The sequence below is a fragment of the Chlorocebus sabaeus genome, chromosome 6, assembly GCF_047675955.1.
Source record: "Chlorocebus sabaeus isolate Y175 chromosome 6, mChlSab1.0.hap1, whole genome shotgun sequence".
NCBI lineage: Eukaryota > Metazoa > Chordata > Mammalia > Primates > Cercopithecidae > Chlorocebus > Chlorocebus sabaeus.
Genome location: NC_132909.1, coordinates 53,431,752 through 53,443,680, shown reverse-complemented (window position 1 = coordinate 53,443,680; position 11,929 = coordinate 53,431,752). Strand labels below are relative to the sequence as shown.

At 44.1% G+C, this 11,929-nt stretch overlaps 1 protein-coding gene across 1 annotated transcript; it reads left to right on the top strand.

The window, feature by feature from the left end:
• Positions 1 to 1,617: 1,617 nt before the first annotated feature.
• On the top strand, positions 1,618 to 2,681 carry OR1M1 (olfactory receptor family 1 subfamily M member 1). The gene has a single exon (XM_007995148.3). The coding sequence runs from the start codon at positions 1,644 to 1,646 to the stop codon at positions 2,679 to 2,681; it is 1,038 nt and encodes a 345-aa protein (XP_007993339.1). The 5' UTR covers positions 1,618 to 1,643.
• Positions 2,682 to 11,929: the final 9,248 nt, after the last annotated feature.

Sequence of the window (11,929 nt, the reverse complement as noted above, 5' to 3'; positions counted from 1 at the left end):
GGGGCGGATCACCTGATGTCTGGCGTTGGAGACCAGCCTGGCCAACAAGGTTAAATCCCATTTCTACTAATAATACAAAAGTGAGCTGGGCATGGTGGCACACTCCTGTAATCCCAGCTACTCGGGAGGGTGAGGCAGGTGAATTGTTTGAGCCTGGGAAGCAGAGGTTACAGTGAGCCAAGATCGTGCCACTGCTCTCCAGCCTAGGCAACAGAGCAAGACCCCATCTCAAAGGGGGGAAAAAAAAAAAAAAACAAAGGAAGGAAGTTCGACTTGTAGAGGATATGACGCTCATTGATGGATTGGCTTTGGTGGTGGAGCTAGACAGGGAGGAAGACTGAAAATTTCAAACACAGGCATCTGGAAGGATGGTGATTCCATTTATGGACGTAGTGGTTCCAGGAGAAAATAGACTTTATTTTTTTATATGTTGAGTTTGCCATGTCAGGAAGAAAGAAAAGAGGGAAAGAATGCTTCATATAGCCTTATTATTATTATTATTATTATTATTATTATTGAGACAGAGTCTTGCTCTGTCGCCAGGCTGGAGTACCATGGCGTGATCTCGGCTCACTACAACCTCTGCTGCAAAGGTCAAGCAGTCTTCCCACCTCAGCCTCCCGAGTACTTGGGACTATAGGTGTGCACCATCATGCCTGGCAATTTTTTTTTGTTTTTTTTGGTAGAGATGGGGTTTTGCCATCTTACTCAGGCTGCTCTTGAACTCCTGCATTCAAGCAATTTGCCCTCCTCTGCCTCCCAAAGTGCTGGGATTACAGATGGGACCCATGCTGCCTGGCCCTAACATTTTTTAATTAATAAAAGAAGAAGAGTTGTTATAAACACTTCATCCACGGTTTAAGGTGCAACCTGTATATAAGCTGTTTTCAGGCCAAGTGCGGTGGCTCACACCTGCAATCGCAGTGCTGTGGAAGGCCTACATGGGAGGATCAGTAGAGCTCAGGAATTCAACACCATCCTAGACAACATAGCAAGACCCTGTCTCCACCACACACACAAAAAGATAAATAAACCAGGCTTGGTGGTGTGTGCCTGTAGACCTTGCTACTAGAGAGGCTGTGGCAGGAGAATGGCTTGAGCCCAGGAGTTCAAGGTTGCAATGAGCTATGTTTGCACCGCTGCACTCCATCCTGGGTGACAGAGCAAGACCCTGTCTCTAAATTTAAACTGATATCTTTAGCCTGGAGCGGTGGCTCACGCCTGTAACCCCAGCACTTTGGGAGGCTGAGGCAGGTGGATCACGAGGTCAGGAGTTCGAGACCAGCCTGGCCACTATGGTGAAACCCCGTTTCTCCTAAAAGTCTAAAAAATTAACTGGGTGTGGTGGTGGGCACTTGTAGAACCAGCTACACAGGAGGCAGGAGAATCACTTGAACCCGAGAGGCAGAGGTTGCAGTGAGCAGAGATTGCACCACTGCACTCCAACCTGGGCGACAGAGCAAGACTCTGTCTCATATATATATATATATATATATAATATATATATATATATATTATATATATATATATATAAAAAACATATAATACATACAATAATATGGTTACAACACCATACATCTGTGGAATATATTTACATGTATTCCATACACACACACACACACACAGTGTCATAATTAGCCCAGATGAGAACTGGGATGCGATCTCATCTAACTTTCCAAAACCATCTCCCTGGCATTCCTATAACCTCCCCCTTCCACACTTCCAGAGGACTCACACCCATGGAGCCAAGAAACCAAACCAGTGCATCTCCATTCATCCTCCTGGGACTCTCAGAAAAGCCGGAGCAGGAGACGCTTCTCTTTTCTCTGTTCCTCTGCATGTACCTAGCCACTGTCGTGGGGAACCTGCTCATCATCCTGGCCATCAGCGTAGACTCTCACCTCCACACCCCCATGTACTTCTTCCTGGCCAACCTGTCCCTGGTTGATTTCTGTCTGGCCACCAACACCATCCCCAAGATGCTGGTGAGCCTTCAAACTGGGAGCAAGGCCATCTCTTATCCCTGCTGCCTGACCCAGATGTACTTCTTCCATTTCTTCGGCATCGTGGACAGCGTCATAATCGCCGTGATGGCTTATGACCGGTTTGTGGCCATCTGCCACCCGTTGCACTACGCCACGATCATGAGCCCACGCCTCTGTGGTCTGCTGGTCGGCGCCCCCTGGGCATTTTCCTGCTTCATCTCGCTCACCCACATCCTCCTGATGGCCCACCTCGTTTTCTGCGGCAGCCACGAGGTGCCTCACTACTTCTGCGACCTCACTCCCATCCTCCGACTTTCGTGCACAGACACATCAGTGAACAGGATCTTCATCCTCATTGTGGCAGTGATGGTGATAGCCACACCCTTCATCTGCATCCTGGCCTCCTATGCTCGCATCCTTGTGGCCATCATGAAGGTCCCCTCTGCAGGCGGCAGGAAGAAAGCCTTCTCCACCTGCAGCTCCCACCTGTCTGTGGTTGCTCTCTTCTATGGGACCTCCATTGGCGTCTATCTGTGTCCTTCCTCGGTCCGCACGGCTGTGAAGGAGAAAGCTTCTGCCGTGATGTACACAGGAGTCACCCCCATGCTGAACCCCTTCATCTACAGCTTGAGGAACAGAGACCTGAAAGGGACTCTCAGGAAGCTGGTCAATAGAAAGATCACCTCATCTTCCTGAGCGCCAGGACTCAGGAACTTCCAGGGCGTAGAATGTATACATCTGGGGGTCTTGGGCTAACATCTGGAATTGCATGTATTGGAAAACTAGGCACTTTGAATTTTATTTTTATTATTATTATTTATTTATTTATTTATTCACCATGAAGACGTTAGTGCCCTCCCCATAGCAATGAGGAAATTCTTGTTCTATTACTTCACAAAGACCCTGGCACTCCTCCCCTCTCTCTCTTCCTCTCTCATGATTTGACAAGCCAGCTCCCTTTCCCCTTCCACCGTGATTGGAAGCTTCCTGAGCTCTGCACCAGAAGTAGATGATGGCATCACCCTTCTTGCACAGTCTGCAGAACTGTGAGCAAAACAAACCTCTTTTCTTTATAAATTACCCAGACTCTAGGCTGGGCCTCGTGGCTCACTCCTGTAATCCCAGCACTTTGGGAGGCTGTGGCAGGCAGATCACTTGAGGTCACGAGTTCGAGAGAAGCCTGGCCAACATGGTGAAACCCTGTCTCTACCAAAAATACAAAAATTAGCCAGGCATGGTGGCGCACTCCCAGCTAATCCCAGCTTCTGGAGAGGCTGAGGCAGGAGAATCGCTTGAACCCAGGAGGCAGAGGTTGCAGTGAGCTGAGACGGCACCTCTGCACTCCAGCCTGGGTGACAATAGCAAAACTGTCTCAAAAATGAATAAATAAATAAATAACCCAGACTCAGGTATTCCTTATAGCAACACAAACAGACTGATATAGAAGTCTTCCTAAATATGTAAACAGACATGATAATGCTAGCTTAAAAAAACTTTTTTTTTTGAGAAGGAGTTTCACTGTGTCACCCAGGCTGGAGTGCAGTGGCACCATTTTGGCTCATTGCAACCTCCACCTCTCCGGTTCAAGTGATTCTCCTGCCTCAGCCTCCCAAGTAGCTGGGATTACAGGTGCCCACCACCACAGCTGGCTAATTTTTTATATTTTTAGTAGAGATGGCATTTCACCATGTTGCCCAGGCTGGTCTCGAACTCTGACCTCAGGTGATCCACCCGCCTCGGACTCCCAAAGTGCTGGGATTACAGGTGTGAGCCACTGCGCCTGGCCAATGATGCTAACTTTATAGAGGAGTAAATAGAGCTTGGAGCAGTGAAATAAACTGTCAACAATCATACAGTTATTTACAAAGCACAGGTGGGATTCAAAGCCACTTGGTCTGATTCCAAATTCTCACCCTTAACGATGATGATCTTCTCTTGTATTCGAAGACCTTAATCAGGTTCTCTGGATCATTCGTTTCACAGCTTAAAGTCCAAAGTAGCTGGTATATTAGTGGAATGAAGACACTCTAGAAATGAGTTTCTGAGCGGTGAGACCCACAGGGAGAAAAGGCCGGGTGCAGTGGCTCGTGCTTGTAATCCCAGCACTTTGGAAGCTGAGGTGGGTGGATTGAATGAGCCCAGGAGTTTGAGACTTCCCTGGGCAACATAGTGAAACCTCTTTTCTACAAAAAAATAAAAAAATTAGCCAGATGTGGTGGTGTGAACCTGTAGTCCCAGCTACTCCAGAGGCTGAGATGAAAGGATGCATCACCTGAGCCTGGGGTGACTGCGGCTGCAGTGAGCCATGATCACACCACTGCACTCCAGCCTGGGCAACAGAGTGAGATCCTGCTAAAAAAAAAAAAAAAAAAAAAAAAAAAAAAAAAAAAAAAAAAAATTGCCTAGTAGGAAATTTGTTTTATTTATTTATTATTTTTAATCTCACCTTTATTTATTTATCTACATATTTATTTATTTATTTTGAGACAAAGTTTTGCCTGTCACCAGGCTGGAGTGCAGTGACAAGATCTCAGCTCACTGCAACCTCCGCCTCCCGGGTTCAAGCGATTCTCCTGCCTCAGCCTCTGGAGTAGCTGGGACTACAGGCACGCACCACCACACCCAGCTAATTTTTGTATTTTTAATAGAGACAGGGTTTCACCATGTTGGCCAGGCTGGTCTTGAACTCCTGATCTCAGATGATCCACCTGCCTCGGCCTCCCAAAGCGCTGGGATTTCAGGCATGAGCCACAGTGCCCGGCCTCATCTTCCTTCTGAACTGGATTCAACGCCTCCTTCTCTAGATACTGTTAAAGGCAGCCCCACTTTAACAAACAATATCAGACAGACTAATACTACATTTCAACTTCAAAATAAAATTAATTCATAAGGATGTGTGCATGTGTTGTAAAAAATCTTTATATTCCTGCATAAGAATATGTGGTATTACTTTCTCTTACATTCAAATGGTCTCCTTCATTCTGAGAATGCCACCAGATGATGAAAAGTATGATGCCTTTTTATTTTTTAGAGGGAGTCTCACTGTGTCACCCAGGCTGGAGTGCAATGGTGTGATCTTAGCTCATTGCAACTTCCGCCTCCTGGGCTCAAGCGATTCTCCTGCCTCAGCCTCCCAAGTAGCTGGGACCAAGTCCAGCTATTTATTTATTTATTTATTTATTTATTTATTTAGATGGAGTTTCGCTCTGTTGCCCAGGCTGGAGTGCAGTGGTGCTATCTCGGCTCATTGCAAGCTCCACCTCCCAGGTTCATGCCATTCTCCTGCCTCAGCCTTCTGAGTAGCTGGGACTACAGGTGCCCACCACCACACCCGACTAATTTTTTAAAAATATTTTTAGTAGAGATGGGGTTTCACTGTGTTAGCCAGGATGGTATAGATCTCCTGACCTTGTGATCCACCTGCCTCAGCCTCTCAAAGTGCTGGGATTACATACATGAGCCACCGTGCCCGGCCTCTAGCTAATTTTTAAAATTTCTAATAGTATTATGTACCTACAGTCCCATCTACTTGGGAGGCTGAGGCAGGAGGAGCACTTGAGCCCAGGAGGTTGAGGTTGAAGTGAGCTATGATCATATCCCTGCCCTCCAGCCTGGGTGAGAGTAAGACCCTTCTCAAAAATAAAAAATAAAAAAGGAAACAACAATCAGGACACAAAATTCATTCATGAAGTTTCAACTTTAACAATGTCAAAAACAATAAAATTTGTTTAATAAATTGTATAGGGCTATAAACAACATGCATATTAAAAGGACAGATTTGTAGGACAAAAATGTACAAGACTGTCAATCAAATACTAACAGCATCAATAAAATTCCTGTCTCCATGGTTATATTACTTCTTCCTTTGCTTTGTGTTTTCTCCACTTCTGTCTTTGTTTTTTTCTTTTTTTCTTTTTTTCTTTGAGACAGAGTCTCACTCTGTTGCCCAGGCTGGAGTGCAATGGTGCAGTCATAGCTCACTGCAGTCTGCAACTCCTGGGCTCAAGTGATCCTCCCATTTCAGCCTCCGGAGTAATTGGGACTACAGGTACACACCACCTGCCAGCCTAATTTTTTTAAATGTTTTGTAACAGGGTCTGACTTTGTTGCCCAGCTGGTTTCAAGGCAATTCTGGCCTCAGGCAATTCTCTTGCCTCAGCCTCCTAACATGTTGGAATTACAGGGATGAACCACTGAGCCTGGCCTCCGCCTCTGCCTATCTTATAAGAAAACATGTGGTTACATTTAGAGCCTGCCCAGGTAATCCAGGGTAAGCTACTTCTCTGCAAAGACCCTTTTCCCAAATAAGTCACATTCACCCTTTTGTTATATAAGCTCAGATTCAAGGCCAGGCACGGTGGCTCACGTCTGTAATGCCAGCACTTTGGGAGGTTGAGGCAGGTGTATCACTTGAGTCCAGGAGTTCAAGACCAGCCTGGCCAACATGGCAAAACCCCGTCTCTACTAAAAATACAAAAATCAGCAGGCTGTGGTGGCAGGCACCTGTAATCCCAGTTACTCAGGAGGCAGAGGAAGGAGGATCCCTTGAACCCGAGAAGTGGAGGTTGCAGTGAGCTGAGATCGCACCACTGCACTTCAGCCTGGGCGACAGGGCAAGACTCCATCTCAAATAAATAAATAAATAAATAAATAAATGCTCAGATTCACAAGCGAGAGGTTTAGTATGTGGATATAGTCTTCTGAGGGTCATAAGCCAACTCACAACAGAAATGTTTTCTGGTTGACTCCATAAAAATATCTATGATCAATGGACCCATGGAAGGGTTCTCCGTTTTCTGTCTCTGGGAATCAGGTCTAGATATGGCTTCTGCATTGACTGCAACTACCTGTTGCAGTCAGAGGAAAACCAGTGCTAGCGGGCAGGCACCTCGTGAAGGACTGAATGAAGCCCTCTCCTATTCCTGCACATTCCCTAATTCTGAGGTCCTTATAATGAAAGAGAACTGTCTTTATTGTTTGAGCATATTAGAGTTAGGGTTCCTATTATTTATTATTTATTTATTTTTTGAGTCTCACTCTGTCTCCCAGGCTGAAGTGCAGTGGTGCAATATCAGCTCACCACAACCTCCGCCTCCTGGGCTCAACAATTCTCCTGCCTCAGCCTCCCACTTGTGAGAACATGTGGTCTTTGGTTTTCTGTTCCTACGCTAGTTTGCTAAGGATAATGGCACCCAGCCCCATCCATTTTCCTGCAAAGAACATGATCTCATTCTTTTTTATGGTTGCATAGTATTCTATGGTGCGTATGTACCACATTTTCTTTATCCATTCTATCAGTGATGGGCATTTAGATTGATTCTATGTCTTTGCTATTGTGAATAGTGCTGCAGTGAATATAATGTGTGCTTGTGTCTTTATAGTAGAATGATTCATATTCCTTTGGGTGTATACCCAGTAATGGGATTGCTGGGTCTAATGGTATTCTGTCTTTAGGTCTCTGAGGAATTCCCACTCTGCCTTCTACAACGGTTGAACTAATTTACACTCCCATTGACAGTGTGTAAGTGTTCCTTTTTCTCCAAAGCCTTGCCAGCATCTGTTATTTTTTGGCTTTTAATAATAGCCATTCTGAGATGATATCTTATTGTGGTTTTGATTTGCATTTCCCTAATGATCAGTGATATTGAGCTTTTTTTAATATATATGATTGTTGGCCGCCTGTACGTCTTCTTTTGAAAAACGTCTGTTCATGTTCTTTGCCCACTTTGTAAATGCGGCTTTTTTTTCTTGTAAATTTGTTTAAGTTCCTTATAGATGCTGGATATTAGACCTTTGTCAGATGGATAGATTGCAAAAATTTTCTCCCATTCTGTAGGTTGCTTGTTCACTGTGATGATAGTTTCTTTCGCTGTGCAGAAGCTCTCTGGTTTAATTAGATCCCATTTGTCAATTTTTGCTTTTGTTGCAATTCCTTTTGGTGTCTTCATCATGAAATCTTTGCTCGTGCCTGTGTTCTCAATGGTATTACCTAGGTTGTCTTCTGGGGTATTTATAGTTTTGGGTTTTACATTTAAGTCTTTAGTCTATCTTAAGTTAATTTTTTACATAATTTAAGGAAGGGGTACAGTTTCAATTTTCTGCATATGGCTAGCCAGTTATCCCAGCACCATTGATTGAATAGGGAATCCTTTCCCCATTGCTTGTTTTTGTCAGGTTTGTCAAAGATCAGATAGTTGAAGGTGTGTGGTCTTATTTCTGGGTTCTCTATTCTGTTCCATTGGTCTATTTGTCTTTGCTTGTGCAAGTACCATGCTGTTTTGATTACTGTAGCCCTGCAGTATAGTTTGGAGTCAGATAGTGGGATGCCTCCAGCTTTGTTCCTTTTGTGTATGGTTATCTTGGCTATTCAAGATTTTTAAGAAAACAGTTATTTCTAGAAATCATTTTAAAAGAGAGTAAAATCTTTTTCTGGAGGTTTGTAAGCTACTTCCATTTCTTCTTGGACGTGAGCCTTTGGTTGTAGTTATTTTTTGATAAATTTTCTCTCTTTTTTTCTTGGTTGTTACTGGCACTACTATTACATGAATATTTATGATTATGTCACACTAAAATATGTCTTTGAACCAGAAATTAATAGAAGTTTTCTCATCTTATTGCTTTATCACATTGAAAGTCACAAAAATTGGTTCTATTTCTATTTCTTGCTCTCCAGCCTGGGCGACAGAGCAAGATTCTGTCTCTAAATCCAAAATAAAGAAAAAAATAGAAATGTTCAGAGACTCAGAAAGGGAAAAGTCATGAGACAAGCGTTCAGATACCACCTTGGGGAAAGTTTGCTGACTCTGTGGAAAGTGAGCAGGAAATGAAGTCATGTTAAGGGTAGAATGTGTTGTCCTAGGGTTGATAAGAAATGTGGTAGTGGTCGGCCTGGTGACTCAGGCCTGTAATCCCAGAATTTTGGGAGGCTGAGGTGGGCAGATCACCTGAGGTCAGGAGTTTGAGACCAGCCTGGCCAACATGGTGAAATCCCGTCTCTACTTAAAATACAAAAATTAGTTGGGCGTGGTGGTAGGTGCCTGTAATCCCAGATACTTGGGAGGCTAAGGCAGGAGAATCACTTGAACCCTGGCAGTGGAGGTTGCAGTGAGCCGAGATCACATCAGGCACTCCAGCTCAGATTGCACCAGTGCACTACAGCAACAGTGAGACTCTGTCAAAAGAAAGAAAGAAAAATCAGCAGAATATAAGAGAACTGTGAGATACCAAGTGAATCAACTTTTTTTTTTTTTTGACACGGAGTCTCGCTCTGTGGCCCAGGCTGGAGTGCGGTGGCACAATCTCTAGCCCCCCTCTTTTTAGCTTCTGTAGAGAGTGATAGCTGTAATCGTGCCAACCTGACTCTCACTTGTCTTATCCTGCACTCAGCATCTCCTTCTCAAAGGAAAGAAGTTCTGCATAGACTAACCTTCCTACAAAGTTAAATGTAAAACTTTTGCACAGGAGTCCTAGACTGCAGCTAATGCTTGAAGCTATCAATGATACAATCCATTTTATTCAATTAAGATTCTCTATGTGGACTTCACTACAGAAGAGCAAGAAACACAGCAAAATGACCGAAAAAAGTGAAAACTCAGACACATTTTTCCAAATTAATCCATAAGCACATTTCAGAGTAAATGAGATGCCGTAAGATTACCAACTTTTGCTCTGCCCAACTGATAATACTTTATTTTTTTAAATATTCCTCAGGTTGGGCATGGTGGCTTATGCCTGTAACCCTAACACTTTGGGAGGCCAAGGCAGAATTGCTTGAGCCCAGGAGTTCAAGACCAGCCTGGCAACATAAATGCAAAAAAAAAATTTTTTTTTAATTAGCCACTGGCCGGGCGGGATGGCTCACACCTGTAATCCCAGCACTTTGGAAGGCAGAGGAGGGTGGATCACCTGAGGTCGGGAGTTCGAGACCAGCCTGACCAACATCAAGAAACCCCGTCTCTACTACAAATACAAAATTAGCCAGGCATGGTGGCGCATGCCTGTAATCCCAACTACTCGGGAGACTGAGGCAGGAGAATCACTTGAACCCGGGAGTTGGAGGTTGCGGTGAGCCGAGATCGCATCATTGCCCTCCAGTCTGAGCAACAAGAGCGAAACTCCATCTCAAAAAAAAAAAAAAAAAAAAAATTAGCCAGGCATGGTGGCATATGCCTGTAGTCCCAGTTACTCTGGAGACTGAAGTGGAAAGAATTACTTGATCTTTGGAGGTCGAAGCTACAGTGAACCACGATCAGCCTGAGCAACAGAGTGAAGCCCTGTCTCAAAAAAATATATTGCTCAGACCAGAAAAGGTGACTGATGAATATAACAATACAAGGAAACAAATCTAATTGCTGAACAAAATAGGAAAAATACCTAAAGCTATAGGTTTTCAAGATTATGAATACAGGCAACATGGTGAACTCAATGATGCTAGTTAAATTTTATTGAGTACTTACTAGGTTACAGGTATTGTACTAAGTGGTTTTAGTGCTTATGGGGGTGAATTTTGCAACAAGAGTCACACTTCATATGGTCAGTTGAAGGCTCTTAATCATTTTCCCCACACTAGGAATTAGATTAATAAAGGGTCATATAATCAAATTTTGAGGGCCGGGCCCTCACGAGTCTCAAACACCTGTCCTCAAATGATCCACCCACCTTGGCCCCCCAAAGTGTTGAGATTACAGGCGTGAGCCACCGCACCCGGCCTAATTATAGCAATGTTTTAAATGATGAAACAAAGTGTAGTGGATACTGAGGTTGCCTTGCACAGATACGGTTTTCCAGTGACAGATCCTGAGAACTACTGACCTGAAGTATGAAAGACCATCCCACGTCTCACAACAGCTTAACGATGGGGTACAATTTACACGGCCATAACCATGTTATGAGGCAGAAAGGAATCTGCTATAACCACAGACTTGTTCAGGTCATTTCCCTGCCCTATCCAGCTTCTAGGACTATTTTTCTTCTGAAAACCTTCCAACAAAATTACCATAAGCCTTGCCTCAGGCTCAACATCAATGGACTCTAATCAAAGACACTGAGCTTAGGCCAAGCGCGGTGGCTCATTCCTGTAATCCCAGCACGTTGGGAGGCCGAGGCGGGTGGATCCCTAGAGCCCAGGAGTTCGAGATCACCCTGGCCAACATGGTGAAACCCCGTCTCTACTAAAAATACAAAACAATTAGCTGGGCGTGGTGGTGCTTGCCTTAATCCTTACTACTCGGGAGACTGAAGCATGAGAATTGCTTGAACCTAGGAGGTGGAGGTTGCAGTGAGCCGAGACTGCGCCACTGCACTCCAGTCTCGGTGACAGAACAAGACTCCATCTCAAAAAAAAAAGAAAGAGAAAAAATGAGCTTGGAGAATGGAACTCATTTTTGTAAAATCATAGAGCTACACAAAGAACAAGTGATGTTTCAACCCCAAGTTAAAATGGACTTACCCACTATGTTATCTAATCATTTTAGAAAACTCGGTGATAGATCAGTCAGGCATTCTGGCTCACCAGTATTTCTGTGTCTTTGACTGATTTTGAATCCCGAGTCCAAAGTGGACAACACAATCAGGAAGAGAAGTTATCTTACCAATGAGTTTCCCCAAGGCTCTCTTCATATCTCTGTTCCTCAGGCTGTAGATAAAGGGGTTCATAATAGGTGTGACCACTGCGTACATCACTGAAGCCACCGCAGTCCTTGAAGGGTCAGAAACAGCAGAGCTAATGTACACCCCCCGACCTGCCCTGTAGAATAAGGAAACAAATGGGAGGTGAGACTCACAGGTGAAAAGAGCTTCATATTTTCCACTTGCTGACAGCATTCTCAAAACAGACAAGGCTATTTGAGAATAAGAAAACATGACCCCAGAGAGAAGAATACCACCAAATATGCCAGTTGCAAAATAGACCAGAAAGTTATTTTTATTTATTTATTTGTTTATTT

Excerpts from the sequence above, each read along its gene's own strand:
- OR1M1 (XM_007995148.3), top strand. The coding sequence starts at position 1,644 with ATGAGAACTGGGATGCGATCTCATCTAACTTTCCAAAACCATCTCCCT.